The sequence below is a fragment of the Dermochelys coriacea genome, chromosome 9, assembly GCF_009764565.3.
Source record: "Dermochelys coriacea isolate rDerCor1 chromosome 9, rDerCor1.pri.v4, whole genome shotgun sequence".
NCBI lineage: Eukaryota > Metazoa > Chordata > Testudines > Dermochelyidae > Dermochelys > Dermochelys coriacea.
Genome location: NC_050076.1, coordinates 27,791,143 through 27,807,734, shown reverse-complemented (window position 1 = coordinate 27,807,734; position 16,592 = coordinate 27,791,143). Strand labels below are relative to the sequence as shown.

Below are 16,592 nucleotides of genomic sequence, written 5' to 3'. Positions count from 1 at the left end.
AAAGATCCCTGAGGGTGGGAGTGTTCCAAGAAGGGCAGTGAGGACACCACCTAAGGACTGGAAAAACTTGCAGTTGTAATAGTAGGGTTTGTGTGTGCATAGATTTCTGGTAACAGACAGGATTTAGTTAATCTCTAGATGTATTTTTAGAATACAAGAAAGTATTTAGCATACCATATCTTTCATCATTGGATCAGCTATTGCTTACTAAAGATCACCATCTGCAGCTTTGGTGGGCTGCAGTAGCTCAGAGGACTGATAAAGAGAGTGAGTGCGTTTGGTCTTAGGTCATTGGTTCAAATCTAGCCCAGGTTGATGATGACTGACCATTCTTTTTGCTTTTCAGAGACCAACGGGGAAGTTAATTTGATTTTAGTCATGTTGGCTGAGGACAGGAGTCATGTCAAAGAATCATAGAATATCAGGGTTGGAAGGGACCTCAGGAGGTCATCTAGTTCAACCCCCTGCTCAAAGCAGGACCAATCCCCAATGTCATCGGATCCACCACCCAAATTAGCACTTTCATAGTACCATAAACATTAAATTCAACTTCCCTCCCTTTTTTAGGGGTGGGGTGGAGATGGCTTTTGTGTTCATTTCACCCAGATGTTAGTGCTGCATGCATCCAGTGAAAACAGCTGTAACAAAGAATTTTTCTGGTAAAGTATTTGGTTACTTTTTTTTAAAAAAAACTTTCATATCTAGGGGTCACCATCAGCCGAGTTTTGCATACACTGGAGGTTTTGGATCGACACTGTTTTGACAGATCAGATTCCAGCAATTCAATGGAGACTCTTTATCACAAGATTTTCTGGGCAAACCAGAACAAAGATAACCAAGAGGTAATTAAGTTTCTCCAAACCCACTTCAGAAATTGTAGGCTCATGATTCCTTTATTCATTGCAATTATTTTATAAAAGTTTGGCCCTAAAGTTTCATGTCTTTGTTTAGTTTACATGCACTGCGTAGTAACGTTGTTAGGAGAAAATGGTTCCTCATTGTTATGAGAGACTTCTTCAGTGTTATATGACCTAAGCCCTTTTTTATAAGGAATACTCTTTCTCCACTGGAGCATAGCTCCCTTGCCCCTCATTGTGAATAGAGGGAAAGGAGAGAGTCCCACCCCCCTGATTCCCTCAAACTATCTCCTCTCAACAGGTACAACGCTTATTTTATTTCCTTAATAATCTTCTTTAGGAACTCCAGATCACATCCCCCTGGGGCTGCTCCAAGAGGCTTACTGGTGCTCTGGGCAGTGGCGGATTAGCCATTGGGCCCACAAACCCCCCCCTGCAGCACCTTTCCCTTCCCTGGCAGAAGCCGCAGGATGGGGGAAACCCCCCCCAGCAGTGCCCCCCTGCCTCGGCAGAAGCCGTGGGATGGGGGAACCCCCCCAGCAGTACTGCCCCCCCGATCCATTCCCTGGCAGAAGCTGTGAGATGGGGGAAGCCCCGCCCCCAACAGCACCCTCCCCGACCCCATTCCTGGCAGAAGCCACGGGATGGAGAAGCCCCCCCAGAAGCTCCTCCTCCAGAAATGCATCCCCCATCCCCAGGAGAAGCTCCTCTCCCAGCAGTCCCGACCCTGGCAGAAGCCCCCAGGCAGGGGTAGCCCCACCAGTGGGTCCCAATCCTGTCTCTGGCAGAGAGAGCCCCCAGTGCCCCGACCCCACTGGGCAGGGCAGGAGAAGCTCCAGCACCCTGATCCTGGTCCCCTGCAGAAGCGTGGCACCTGGACCCCTGCTGTGGCCCCAGGACTGAAGGAGCTGTCACTCCCTGCTATGTTGCTGGGGCTATGGTGCAGGGACAGAGCTTCTCCAGTGTTGGGGCTGCAGTAGGTGGGGGGTGGGGAGGAGAAAGGAGCAAATGGGTCACGGGGAGGGCAGAATGTGGAGGGGACCACTTGGTGGCGTAGGGACTGCTTCCCAGGGAAGAGGAAGAAAGGGGTGGGGTGTTGGCGGGCCCATAGATGGAAGGGGCAGAACGGGACGAGATTGCAGGTGGAAGGGATGGGAAGGAGCCCCCCACTTGCTCTGACCCACGGCCCTGGGAAACCTTAATCTGCCTCTGGGGCTGACTAACCTTTGCAGGCCATGCATGGGAAGAGTGAAATTGATCCCATAGCCTTCTGCAGAACCTAACTTCAGCTCATAATGGGTTAGTCCAGCATTAACCACTTCAAACAGTTCCAAGAATCTGTCAAAGCTGCCTTCAGCCTAATAACAAATACTGCATTTATATAATTTCACAGCATGATTATAGGGTATGTATGTGTGTTGTAACAGGGATTCTATCACCACAGTCTTTATTCTGGATGCCAGCCGCAAATTCTGATATATTCAATTAATTAGATTAAAATAAAATAGAATTAACTGCAAAGCATATACATAGGTGTAAAATCCTGTTCCAAGGGGAGTTTTGCTGTTGACTTCCATGGAAACAGGAGCTCACTCAGAGTGTTTAAGCCTATTGAATGATCTTCCACTCCTTTCCTTTGTCATCCCTTGCTGTGTTAAGATTAATTTAGGGCTGTATCCTGTAATCCGTACTCATGCAAGTATCCCACTGAAATGTCATGCAAATATGACTTGTGAGTAAGGTTTTGATGGATCAAGCCTTTAGGTTCCTGTAGCAAAGTGAAAATTGGGATCCAGTCAGGGGTGCTGAAACAATTTGTACAGGGGGTGCTGAGAGCCACTGAATCAAACTGTAAACCCTGTATATGATGGAAACCACTTCAAACCCTGGTTGCTACCAAACCTCCAGCACCCCTAGTTCCAGCACATATGGATCAAATTACAAAGTGGATTAAATAGATCAGCAGATACTGGTACAGAACCTTTCAACACATTTGATTCTTGTGATTGTTTCGTGTATAAATATACAGTTGTAGCCCTTACATAGTTTGGTAATTTTAAAACTACAGCAAGATCGCCTTCAAACTACATATTTTAGACTCCTGTATATGGATGGGTTGGAAGGATTTTTTTGTTCTGCTGGGGTCCAAGAGGAGGCGCTTACTGCAGTGGAGTCAGACTGAAATGATAGTGGGGAAAGAGAGAGGAAGAAGAAATGTTAAAGCAAGAAGATGAATTTGCTGAAGGTTCTGAATCTTAAATCATGGTGAAAAAGCTGGGAGATTTCCCCAACAAAAGTCTGAAACTCTTAAACTACAAGAAAAGTGACACCCTTTGCTGCTCCTAGCATTTAGTATTTTGTTTTCATTTTCCTCCTTTGGGTCAGGTTATTTGGCTCTTCCTTATTGCTCTGGTGTTTCCCAGGGTCTGAATGGATTCCTCATCTTCTGTCTGTATTTTACAAAAAGGCATTGCTGGCAGCAAAATGGAATTTCTTCATCCTTATTATGTATCTGCTTCTCTCTCTCTCTCTTTTTTTTTGTTTTTGTTTTTGTTTTCCTTTTTCTCTTATGGTCTTTTTTTGTCATTCCCATTATTTTTCTCTTCTGGCATCTGTTTATCTCCTCTTGTTCTCCTTTCACCCTCACTCTTGCCTCTATTCACCCCTTGCACATCCTCAACATTTCTTTGTACCACCACATTCTCCTGGCTCTCCATCTGGGCTGACTTTCTCCTGGCCTATCTGACCCTCTGCTTTGTGTCTTTCTCCCTGTGTTCTGCATCAGAGTAACTCTAATTTACCTGCCTCTGTTACGGAAATGATGTTCCAAATGGCCAGATCTGCTCCTATGATTCTGAGGGGAGGGGAGGAGGTCTGCTTGTTGTGCATGTCCCAGGCAGGCAGAGCTGTGAGCTGAGGGATGCGGCAGAAGCAGGTCCAGAGTGTGAGGTCAGGCTGAGCATTGCACTCTGTGTGTGTGTGTGTGTGTGTGTGTGTGTGTGTGTGTAAAAAAGATAGTGAGTGAGGGTTAGCACTTTGCCCTGTCCTAGAAATATATGTTTCAGATTAATTGTTTGACTCCCTGTAACTTCTTCTTTTAGTGATCTTGGTCCCTTACTAAGTATGTCCATAACTATTGGCTTGTGCACCTTTTTGTTCCTGTATGTGTGGGGTGAGATTATTCAGCAGAGTTTAGTGCCGAGCAGCAACCTTTGTGACACTTAAGGATGGATTTTTTTCAAAGGAACTCAGTACCCAATGCCTTGAGCTCTCTTCAAAACAAAAACAATCTCCCCCGCTTATTTTTGGTGTCTAAATGGGAGCTGAGATCTCTTGAAAACTTGGCCCCAGTTCTAGGTGCTGAACTTTTCTGTTAAAATCTGGCCCTTCCTTGGCAGAGCAGGTAGGGTCGCCAACTTTCTATTGGCATAAAACTGAACACCTGAGCCCCGCCCCTTCCCCAGGGTCCCGCCCAACTCACTACATTCCCCTTCCCTCAGTGGCTCGATCTCCCCCACCCTCACTCGCTTTCACTGGACTGGGGCAGGGGATTGGGATGCGGGTGGAGGTGAGGGATCTAAATGGAGTGCGGGCCAGAAATTAGGGGTTCAGGTTGCAGGGGGGGGGGGTCCTCCGGGCTGTGACAGGAGGTTGGGGTGAGGAGTGAGGGCTCTGGGTAGGGCTGGGGATAAGGGGTTCAGGGTATGTGGGGGGGGCTCTGGGCTGGGGCAGGGGGTTGAGGTGGAGGAGGGTGAGAGTTCTGGTCAGGGGGTACAGGTTCTGGGGTGCAGGAGAAGGCTCAGGGTTGGGGCGTGGGCTTATCTCAGGCGGCTCCTGGTCAGTGGGGCTAAGGCAGGCTGCCTGCCTGTCCTGGCTCCGTGCTGCACCCCAGAAGTGGCCAGCAGGTCTGGCTCCTAGGCGGTGGGGGAGAGGGCAAGAGGCTCCATGGCATGTGCTGCTCTCGCCCTCAGGCACTTCCTCCCAGCTCCCATTGGCTGGGAACCGGTCAATGGGAGTGCGGAGCTGATGCTCGGGGTTGGGGCAGCACACAGAGCCTGTGGCGCCCCCCCCCCACCTAGGAGCTGTACCTACTGGTCGCTTCCAGGGCGGAGCACAGTGCCCAGGACAGGTAGGGACTAGCTTGCATTAGCACTGCTGACCGGGCTTTTAATGGCCCAGTCAGCGGTGCTGACCAGAGCCACCAGGGTCCCTTTTCAACTGAGTGTTCCGGTTGTAAACTGGACACCTGGTCACCCTAAGAGCAGACCACTTTCTGAAGGCTTTGAAATGGCAACTTTATTTCAGTATATGGTGGTGGGGAGTTGAGGCATTTTCACAGTAATCTGTTGAAGTCAAACATACTTGCACGTTGGTTATATAGCATTAGCTGGTTAGAGGAATTAGGAGGAAAATAAACACATTTATGCCAGTTGATTGAGAGACTTCAGTTTTCCCCTCCTGTCCTCCCTGTTTGGCTCCTAGGCTTATGTTAAATTACAAAGTGTTCCCTTAAACTAACAGAACCTGATTAGGGTTTTCAGAGGATTGTAACTTGCTGCTTGATATGATGCGTAAGTTGACTAATAGGAAGTGGGAGAGCCTTGTATTGCTGACGGGCCGTTTTCCAGTGTTTACTGAGCATTATCTGATATTTGAGTTTTTAACAGTGGAAAATATTACCACTTATGATGTATGTTGTCATCTGCTCACTGACTTTCAGAGAGCTCCTGCATCTTAATAACTGACAGGTGTGTGGTGACCATGAGTATAATGTAAATCATAGCCTCTGTATTAGTTAGTCCATGTACCTTGTACATAATTTAGGAAAGTGTAGTTGAGCCACTAGGTGGCAGTTTGTTATGAGGCACCTTTATGGCCCTTGCAAGTTTACTTAGACCAGCTGTACTTCATCTTTACCTTTTGTAGAAGTCACATACTCAAGAGAGTAGATCTGTACTCAGCTAGAAGGCCTCTGACGTGTATCTGGTTTTGATTTCAGTCTGTTAGAAGCAGGCTGTCTGTGTTTGCAACAAGAAGCTCTCAATCATGGGCTTATGCCTGTACTCCTATTTTTAGCTAACCATTTATGTAACATTGTGGCCTGTCCTTGTTTTTTTTATAGTGCTCACAGCACCAGAGTATCTGCACGCTAACCATTATTTAAAGCAAAATTCAGTATGAAGGACTGTATGCGTTATCCCTCATTGATAGGAAGCCACCGTAGCATGTCTGTATGCATTATCCCTGTTTGATAGGACTGTATGTGTTATCCCTGATTGATAGGAAGTCACCGTAGCATGTTTGGCATTTTTTTTTCCTGCTTCCATGGTTGATGAATTGTAAAACTTCATCATGAAAATAGTAAATTATGGTAGTGTTTATTTTACACTATAGGAGTGCCCCAAAAGTGCTAGGCACTGTACAGAAATACAGGGAAGACACACTCCCTGCCATGAAGACCTTAGAATGAAGAGACCAAAAAACCAGATATTTTGAGTGGTGCTTTGCCACCAACGTATCTTATTGATTCCATGAATGATTGTTTTTTTTTTTTATGGAAGATGTAAAAATCTTTTTATTTCTTTCAGCTGTCATAGAACAAATGGCTCTTAGGGAGTGTAGTGCGGTAGTTACCCTGCTCCAACCCTGAAGGGGTTAAAGCAGCCCTGGAGAGGGCTGCAGTTGGGGAAAAGCTAGGCTGATTGGGGGGGGAAGCAGCCACAGCAGGGCCCATGCCCCGGTCAGGCCACAGCTGGCCCTATAAGAGGGCTGAGGGCCAGAAGCTGAGGGAGTCTCACTCTAGCCCAGGAGTGGGAAGGGCTAGCCGCCTGAGAGCGAGGTGCCTTAAGTGGAGCAGTGCTGGGGAAGAGCAAAGGGAGCTGGGGAGCTCCAGCCTAGAAAACTCCTGGCTGCAGGCCTTGGTAAAGTCCCAAAAGGTACTGGGGCTGCAGAGGGGCAGCCTGAGGATAGGCAGAGGCAGCTGGTCCAACCTCCTTGCCAGTGATGAGTGGCCATTACACTGCAATCTGCCCCAGTGAGTGGTGGCTAGATGATGACTGGCAGTAGCCACTGAGGCAAGGTGGGTTTAGAGGGTTGGGGGTTCCCCTGGGAGGGGAGACCCAAACTGTGGGGTACTGCGGTGGGCAGAACTCCAGGGTAAGGGGCACCAGGATCCAGGAGGGACACGGGGGGGCATAAGGCAGGTGAGACACTGGCCTGCAGAGGGCGATCCGGAGGCTGGAGAGCTAATTCCCGAGATGACCAGCAGGAGGCACCGTGCCAGTGAGTCGTTGCTTCGCTGCAGGGAGAGGTTTGATGAGGGTAGTGGAGTGACCTGGTAAACCAGCTGAGGAAGCGCAATTCAAGCATGGAGGTTGTGTGATGAAACAAATGTGGAAGTAGTTGTGGGAGAAATGAATGATGGGGCATCAAGGCTGGAAGAGTTTAAGGACTGGGGGTAATGTGACAAGGCAAATGTGGATAAGTGAAGGTGTTGAGTGAAAGTGTTAGGCAGGGCCTTGAAGTTTAAACTTTGATGCAGTGGAGAAGTAGAGGATCAAGAGGGAGGCAATGTAGTCAGATTGGGCCAGAGAGATGGTCTTAGCAGCTTCATGAACATGTTGGGTAGCTGAGAGGGGGAATTGCAGATGTCCTTTGGAGTGGATGGTGTGTGTGTGTGGGGGGGAGGGGAGGGGGTGGAATGGCATCAGTGATGGAGAATGGGGAAGTGAAGAAGCTATGGGCTGAAAAATAGGGGTTCAGCTTTGGCTGTGCAAGTTTGAATTACAGCGACATATGCAGGGGAGGAGGTACATAAATGGATTGAGTAAGATAGTGGGCAGGACGATTTTGAGAATCATCAACATAAAGATGGCATTTTGAAACTGCATGAGTAGATGAGGTCACCCAAAATGAGGATCTAGAGGGGAACAGTGGACTAAATACTGAGGCCGGTGTGGGATACTTGCAGAAAGTGGGTGGGGCTCTTCTTCGAGTGCTTGCTCATGTGTTTTCCACAGTAGGTGTGCATGCTCACCACGTGCACCGGTGCCGGAAGTTTTTCCCTTAGCAGTACCCGTAAAGGGAGCGCTGCTGCGACCCCTGGAGTGGCACCTCTATAGCGCTATAAGGGGAGCTGCGCGCTCCCCCCCACCCTCAGTTCCTTCTTGCTGCCAGTGAGGGTGCATCGGAACTACTTGCTCCAGCTTTGCTTCGCTGTAGTTCGTCCCAGAACTCGTTGTTTGTTGTTAGTGGTGTGTGTGTGTGTGTGTGTGTGTGTGTGTGTGTGTTCAACAAGGTTTAGTTCAGTTAGTTAGTGTTCGGGCCGGAGCATGCCCTGTGCCCCAGGGTTTAAATCGTGCCACTCTTGCAGGTGTTCGATGCCCAGAAGTGATCTGCACGCCAACTGTCTCCGCTTCTTGGGTCAATCCCACATTAGCGACCGCTGTAAGATCTGCAGGTCCTTTAAACTTAGAACCAAAAAGGAAAGAGTCATTAGACTTCAGGCCCTTCTCATGGAGTCTGCACTAGCTCCAAGCAGATTCGGCATCGGGCACCTCGTCTTCGGAGCGCAGTGATCCCCCGGCACCTTCCAGTGGCTGGCACCGCTCCCCGTCTAAGAAACAGAGAAAGGCCCCATCTTCTCAGCGGCGTTGAGAAAAAGCAAGGGGAGAAGCTAGACCTGAGTTGGGCAGTCCCAGTTCCCCCCCCGGGCTCCAGAGCTTCGACTCATGTTGAGTGGAGCAGCCCAGTTGTATCGACTCAGGCCTTTCCGAATGTCTGGATGCCTTTGATGCCAGAGGCCCTGCAGGCGGCCCGAGACATTATGACTCTGCAGGTCCCCGAGGCACCACCGGCACCTGGGCCTCGCTCTAGAGGCAAGCCGCTGCTGGGCTCTAGGCAGTGGACCCCAACCCGATGCAGATCCCGGTCAAGGGACTGCTCTTGGGCCCACAAAGCATCCTGTCAGGGCACAGTCTCCAGCCTCCGCTTTCATCACCCACGAGGTTGTCTGGTCGGGTGCCGTCGGATCGGAGTTCCAGGCACCGCTCCACGCTGAGCAGAGAGTATCGAAGGGACAGGCACAAGCGCCGTAGGCGCTCTTCTTCTCGTCGGAGATACCGTGGCTACTCCTGACGTGAGTGCCGTCGCCATTCATGCTCCAGTTCTCTCTTCTTGAGGCACCATGCCCATGACTCCCGGGGGGGGATCGCCAGCGCCGCATCGTTGTGGATCTAGATGTCGTAGCGTCTCGAAGTAGTGGCTCGAGGCGGCAGCGTTCCTTGATGTTGGAGTCCTGGTCCCGTGGCAGATGTTGTCCTCTGCACCATTGATTATACTGTTCCCATGGTACCGATAGGTCGTTGGTAACCCCAACCTCGACCCACCTGCGGCCTCCTATGTCCCAGCCCAGCCAACCCGATCAGCTGGTCCGCAGTACAATCAGTGGCAAGGGCTCCCATGGCAGGGACAGTGGTGCCAGTGGACCCCCTGGCCCCCTGTGCATGCCAAGCAAGGGGCTCGTTCGATAGCAGGGGCGTTGGAGGTTCCCTCCACCTCACTATCCAGGCCTCCAAGGGATAGATCGGCAGGTCGTGGATCCTTGGCACCGCACATGGAGCCTGACCAAAGGGTGGATCCCGCGGCGCCGGCTGACGTGCAGAGCTCTGTACTGGCCTGCTCCCCCACGCCGGATGACAAGGTTACAGCCCCACCCCCCTCCGCATCGCAGGAGGACTTCTGGGCTCACCAGGAGCTACTGAAGCGAGTAGCGTCGAGCCTCCAACTCCAAGCTGAGGAGATGGAGGGACCCTCAGACTCGCTCTTCAATGTCCTCTCGTCTTCGGTACTGGGCCTACCGCTGCATGAAGGGGTGGCTAACATTTCCAATGCCCTCTGGCAAATGCCGGCCTCCCTTGTGCCAATATCAAAGAAGGCAGAGCGCAAATATTTTGTGCCCACAAAAGGGAACGAGTATCTTTATACCCACCTGGCCCTCAACTCCCGAGTGGTGGAGTCTGTAAATCCTAGGGAGAGACTTGGTCAACCAGGACCCACACCCAAGGATAAGGACTCTAGAAGGCTGGACTCGTTTGTTAGGAAGCTTTATTCATCATCCACTTTCCAGCTCCGCGTGGCCAACCACCAAGCCCTCCTTACCCGTTATGAGTTTAACTTGTGGGGTCACTGCCCAAATTCAAACCCTCCCTTCCAGAGCGTGAAAGGAAGGAATTTAAGGCGCTTGTGGAGGAGGGTGCTGCTGTTGTAAAGGCTGCTCTGCAGGCAGCATCAGATGCAGCTGACACGGCTGCGGTGTCCATGCACAGGTGTTGTGTCTACTGCTGTCCGGGCTCTCTACCGAGGCACAGTCTGTGATGCAGGATCTTCCCTTCGATGGCAAGGACCTGTTTGTGGAACAAACAGACGTGAAACTTCATGGCATGAAGGACTCGCGTACTACCCTGCAAACCCTTGGGCTTTATGTCCCGCCTGCCAAGGACAAGCCTTTCCTGCTCCGGCTCCCCAGCCAAGATATGAGCCCGCCTATAAGAGGTCCAAGACCCAAAAGAGGCGACCTCGGAGGCAGTCTCACTCTGCCCCGCAGCCTGGGTCCTTGAGGGGCAAGGAGCAGGGAAAGAGGCGTTTTTGACAGGAGGCACCCGGGTACCCTCCTGCAACCAGAGAGGACCCTCCTACCAATAAAGTTTGCCTTCAGAAACCACTTGTCTGCGTTCCTTGCAGAATGGTCCCGAATAACATCGGACCATTGAGTCTGCACCATTTCCCAGGGCTACACGCTACAGTTTCTCACCCTCGCCTTCCCATCCCCCTCCCTGGGACGGCAGGGGGGACCTGTCACATGTATCCCTGCTAGAGCAGGAAGTGGGTTGGCTCCTCCGCTTGGGAGCTGTGGAGAAAGTTCCAAGGGAGTTCCAGGGAAAAGGGTTTTACTCCCGTTACTTCCTTATCCTGAAGGCGAAAGGGGGGCTCAAACCTATCCTGGATTTGCGAGACCTCAATTGGTTCATGGCCAAATGCCGGTTCCGCATGGTCTCTCTGGCATGTATCATACCCTCTCTGGACCCTGGCGATTGGTATGCGGCCCTGGACCTTCAGGACGCATACTTCCATATCCATATATTGGAGGGGCACAGACGCTTCCTTCGTTTCTTGGTGGGACAGGACCACTACCGGTTTATGGTCCTCCCATTTGGTCTGTCCACCGCACCCAGGGTATTCACAAAAAGTGTATGGCGATTGTGGCGGCCTACCTCAGACGCTGAGGGGTCCAGATATTTCCCTATTTCAATGACTGGCTGCTCAAGGGCAGCTTGCAATCTCGGGTACAAGACCATGTGCAGCTGCTCTTGGCTACGTGTGCCAACCTGGGCCTCCTAGTAAACGACGCCAAGTTGACATTGGTTCCGGTGCAGCGCATAGAATTCATAGGCGCTCTCCTGGATGCCTCCAAGGCAACAGCCTCCCTTCCCCTGGGCAGGTTCCAGACCCTGAAGGGGCTCATATCCTCGGTCACGGAGTTCCCCGTGACCACAGCCAGGGCAAGCCTGCAGCTCCTGGGCCACATGGCGGCGTGCACATACGTGGTCTGCCATGTCAGACTTCAGATGAGGCCCCCTCCAACTCTGGCTGGCCTCTGAGTTCTCCCAGGCCTGAGACAGGCTGGACAAAGTCCTCACTGTACCAGCACTGGTGATCGCCTTGCAAAAATGGTGGTCCTGCCTGGTCAATATGCTCTAGAGGATTCCCTTCTGGGACCCAACCCTGTCACTAGACGTAGTGTCTGATGCGTCGGACTTGGGCTGGGCCCACATAGGGAGCTCACAGACCCAAGGGATGTGGTCGGTCTCAGAGTTGTCCCTTCACACAAATGTCAGGGAGCTCAGGGCAATACGCTTAGCCTGTGTGGCGTTCAGCTCACAACTGCATGGCAAGGTGGTCAGAGTACTCACGGACAACACTGCTGCAATGTTTTACATCAACAAGCAAGGTGAGGCGAGGTCCTCAGCCCTCTGCCAGGAAGCCATCAGGCTCTGGGAGTTTTGTATAGCCCACGACATCTCCCTGAAGGCTTTCCACCTGCCAGGAGTCAATAACACACAGGCTGATGGCTTGAGCAGGGTTTTCTCCTCCCAACACGAGTGGTCGCTCCGCTCGGAGGTCACTCACCAGCTCTTCTGAGCGTGGGGCACTCCCCAAATAGACCTGTTTGCGACCCGACTGAACCAGTGTTGCCACCAGTTCTGTTCCAGGTGGGGGTGGGGAGGAATGCAATCTCAGATGCCTTCATCCTGTCATGGTCGGGTCAATTCCTCTACGCCTTTTCCCCGTTCACCTTCATCGGCAAGGTCCTGGAGGAAGTGAAAATGGACAAGGCACATGTCCTCCTGATCGCCCCAGCTTGGTCCCGGCAGCATTGGTACAGGACCCTCCTGAGCTTGCTGGTGGCCTCTCTGCGGCTGTTGCTGCTCCACCCAGACCTACTTTCTCAGGACCAGGGCCGCCATCTCCACCCCAACCTGGCCACTCTCCATTTGACAGTGTGGCTGCTGAATGGCTAGATGCAGAGGAGAGAAGGTGTTCAGAAGGGATCAGGCATGTCCTCCTAGAAAGTAGGAAGCTATCCACGCGCCGAGCCTACCTGGCAAAGTGGTCCAGGTTCTCCAGGTGGGTGGGCGAGCAGGGTACTTCCCCAGGGTCTGCCCCACTCCAACTTATCCTCCTTCACCTTAGAACTCAGGGTCTGGCACCTTCCTCCGTCAGGGTGCACCTGGTGGCTATATCGGCGTTCCATCCGCCGGTCCAGGGCTGCTCGGTTTTCTCCCATGCCATGACCGCGCGTTTCCTCAAGGGGCAAGACCAGTCCTTTCCGTATGCTAGAACCCCCATTCCACAGTGGTGTTATCCCGCCTCTTGGGGCCCCCGTTCGAGCCCATGGCCACATGCTCTTGGTCTCGCCTTTCATGGAAGGTAGCCTTCCTCGTGGCTATCAAGTCAGCTCGGCAGGTTTCGGAGCTCAGGGCCCTGACCTGCGATCCCCCACGTGGTCTTTCACAAGGACAAGGTTCAGCTCTGCCCACACCCTGCATTCCTCCCTAAGGTGGTCTCTGCCTTCCACATGAACCAGGACATCTTCCTGCCTGTCCTCTGCCCCAAACCTCATGCCTCTAACGGGGAACGCCGCTTCTATATCCTTGATGTGCACAGGGCACTGGCTTTTTATCTGGATCGGACTAAGCCGTTCCGCAGGTCTTCGCAACTATTTGTTGCTTTAGCCGAGCGCATGAAGGGTCAACTGATCTCCACCCAGAGACTTTCCCAGTGGATCACATCGTGCATCCACACATGCTACGACCTAGCAGGGGTTCCCTCACCATCGATCGTGAGGGCGCATTCGACAAGGGCTTGTTGTCTGCCTTTGTGGCCCATGTCCCTATCCAGGACATCTGTAGAGCTGCTACCTGGTCCTCAGTTCACACATTCATCTCGCATGATGTGATTGTCTCTGACGCCAGGGATGACACTGGTTTCAGTAGAGCTGTGCTTCAGCCAGGGAATCTGTGAACTCCTACCCACCTCCATCAGACATAGCTTGTAATCACTTACTGTGGAATACATATGAGCAAGCACTCGAAGAAGAAAGGACAATTACCTGTTCCATAACTGGCTTTCTTCGAGATGTGTTGCTCATGTCTATTCCACATCCCGCCCTCCTTCCCCTCTGTCGGAGTTGGTTCGGCAAGAAGGAACCGAGGGTGGGGTGAGTGCGCGGCTCCCCTTATAGCGCACTATAGAGGCGTCACTCTGGGGGTCGCAGCAGCACTCCCCCTACAGGTACTGCTAAGGGAAAAACTTCTGGCACTGGTGCACATGGCGAGCACACACACCTACTGTGGAATAGACATGAGCAACACATCTCGAACTCCAGTTACGGAACAGGTAACTCTCCTTTCTGCCCACCAAAAGAGTCACTGAAGGAGAGGCAGGAGGAGAACCAGGGAGTATAGCATCACAAAAGGCAAGGGAGGACAGCATTTCAGGCAGGGGGGAAGTGATCAGCAGAGATGGAGGATGTGAGAGAGTGTTTTTGGCCCCAAGATTTGGCCATAAGATTGTTAGGATGTGCTCTAATTAGAGAGACTCGGACTGTATTCATAATCTATCTTCATTTTGTGACCAGGACTAGTTGCTCCACAGCTGCATGAGGGGGAATAGATATCGTATTGATGAAGTGAAACTTTAAGCAGGAGATGACCGATTTTTGATTGACTATACCTGTACCTTAGCAGGGTGATGGCCTCTGCGTTACTAACTTTGAACAAATTGGCTTGAAGAAACAAAAAAAAAAAAAAAAAAACCTTTTGATATGATCACAGACTACAGCACACATACTCTTTGTCTTATGCTTGCTTTCATGCGAGATACAGTAGATTTACCCAACTGTTTGTGTACAGGCCAAAAAGCAATGTTCAGTCTGTCTGTCTCTGAGCCCTGGTCTGCACTGGGGGGAGGAGAGGGGACAGAAATCGATCTGAGTTATGCAACTTCAGCTACGTGAATAACATAGCTGAAGTTGACGTACTTAGCTCTACTTACCGCGGTGTCCTCACTGACGCTCTCCCGTCGACTCTGCCTGCGCCTCTCGCTCTGGTGGTGTACCGGAGTCAACAGGAGAGCGCTCAGCATTCGATTTACTGTGTCTGGATTAGACGCGATAAATTGAACCCTACTGGATTGATCGCTGCCCATCGATTGAGCGGGTAATGTAGACAAGCCATGATTTTTAACCATGAGCTGTCTCTTCAGTTCCATGTTATCGTAGTAATACTCGGGTGAATTCTTTAAAACCAAAGCATATAGTCTGAGCTCTCCTACTATTTTTATTTCATAACGCCTTACTGAAATTCATATGATGAGAGCGTTATGCTAAGCACAGTTCACTCCAACAGTTCATTTACAACAGTTCAGCTCCACTGACTTGAGTGGAATTGCTCCTAATTCTCAGCAGTGGGATAGAATTGGGCCCTAAGTAGCTATGATACGGCACAGATAAATATGACTTTCCACTGATTTTAACAACAATTAGCTACTTAATAGCTACTTTCCACTGACTTAACAGCAATTTCCTGTTCCATGATGACCAATCCTGTAGCAAAAAATTATATCCGTGTAGATTTTAAAAAAAATTCATGCCGCTTGATATGTCATTTGAGATTGCATGTATGTCTGTAGAACTGTTGTGCTCGGCTCAAAAATGATTAGTGCTATAAATATTATGACACAGGTGTAATATTTTAAAATAAATATTGTGTGGGTAGCCCTCCATTCCAATCAGGCACTTTTAAGCAAGATTAAATGTTTACTAAAATCAGCTAGATTTCAAATGAGTGGTTACAATAAGAATACCTTTAAATTGCTCATTTTTAGCTGCTAAAAATGCCTCTGGAGGTTTGGATTAAAAATAGGGCTCTTAGAAGCATTAAGGCAGTATCCCACAGAGGCAGCCTAATGCACAGGGATATAGTATCAATTTCTTTCTGGACCTTAGATGAGTAGGTTTGCAACAAGATGTATGGAAGTCATAAATTATGTTTAACACTCAGCACCAGTTGCTAGAATTGCATGACTAGCAACTATCTGGTTTTAAAGTAATCCCATAGCTTCCTTTTCACATTTGTGCACTGGAATTTAGTTTGGGCAAAATCATCACCCTACTGCACAACCTGAATAACGGGGCTGTGTACTGAGCTGTCCCATGTGATTGTGAATAAAGGAATCCTCCTCACTCCAGGACTGTGCAGTGACGCTGTGGATGCTCAGGGATGCACACTGTGCTTTTGCACATAGTGCGCTTCTGTGCCTGACCCTCCAAAACCTGCAGGGAAGGACATCTGCCAGGGACGGATGTCAAGAGCCTGGCCAAGGAAGCCATGTCTGAGAAGGAATGAACACAACAGGGCAATTTTGAGTGATCCCCACCCCCTGTCACCCAGTCCCAGCTTCTGGCAGTTGGATGATTAGGGATGCCTGGAGCATGAGTTATGTCCCTGACCATCTTGCCTAATAGTTCATTGCTGGACCTATCTTCTATGAACTTATCTAATTCTTTTTGAACCCAGTTATACTTTTGGCTTTCACAACATCCCCTGACAATGAGTTCCACAGGCTGACTGTGTGTTGTGTGAAGAGTACTTCCTTATGTTTGTTTAAATCAGCTGCTGATTAATTTCATCAGGTGATCCCCAAGTTCTTGTGTTAAGTGAAGGGTTGAGTAACAGTTCCCTATTCACTTTCTCTTCATTCATAATTTTATAGACCTTTCTCATATCCCCCCTTGGTCATCTTTTCTCTAAGCTAGAACAGCACCAGCCTTTTAATCTCTCCTCATCTGAAAGCTGTTCTTTACCCCTAATAATTTTTGTTGCCCTTCTCTGTACCTTTTCCAGCCTCGTTCAACAAGCAATGGAAAAGCAGGAATAAATTCTGAGCAAGATTATAAAGTTTAATAATTCAGTCAGCACATGCTGAATTACTGTTTGTTTGAAACTTGTCTATTTTTCTTCTCTGCTGCAGAAATCCAGCATGAAATTCCTTCATGACTAAGGGACTGTACTGTGCAAAATCACTTGTGTGAGGCAGTCTGCCCTGTGACATTAATAACATGAACAGTTTTTTAAAACAAACTGAACAAAGAATTTCTATTAGAAAAGTTTTAAA

The 16,592-nt window shown here is 50.1% G+C and overlaps 1 protein-coding gene across 2 annotated transcripts in view; it reads left to right on the top strand.

Annotated features, from left to right (window-relative positions):
- Window positions 1-16,592, top strand: part of MED12L (mediator complex subunit 12L) — a 335,742-nt gene that overhangs the window by 59,871 nt on the left and 259,279 nt on the right. For both annotated transcript variants that reach the window (XM_043492366.1, XM_038415603.2), the window contains exon 10: window positions 706-842. In XM_043492366.1, coding sequence (XP_043348301.1) covers window positions 706-842 — 137 coding nt within the window. The remainder of the gene's footprint in view (window positions 1-705; window positions 843-16,592) is intronic.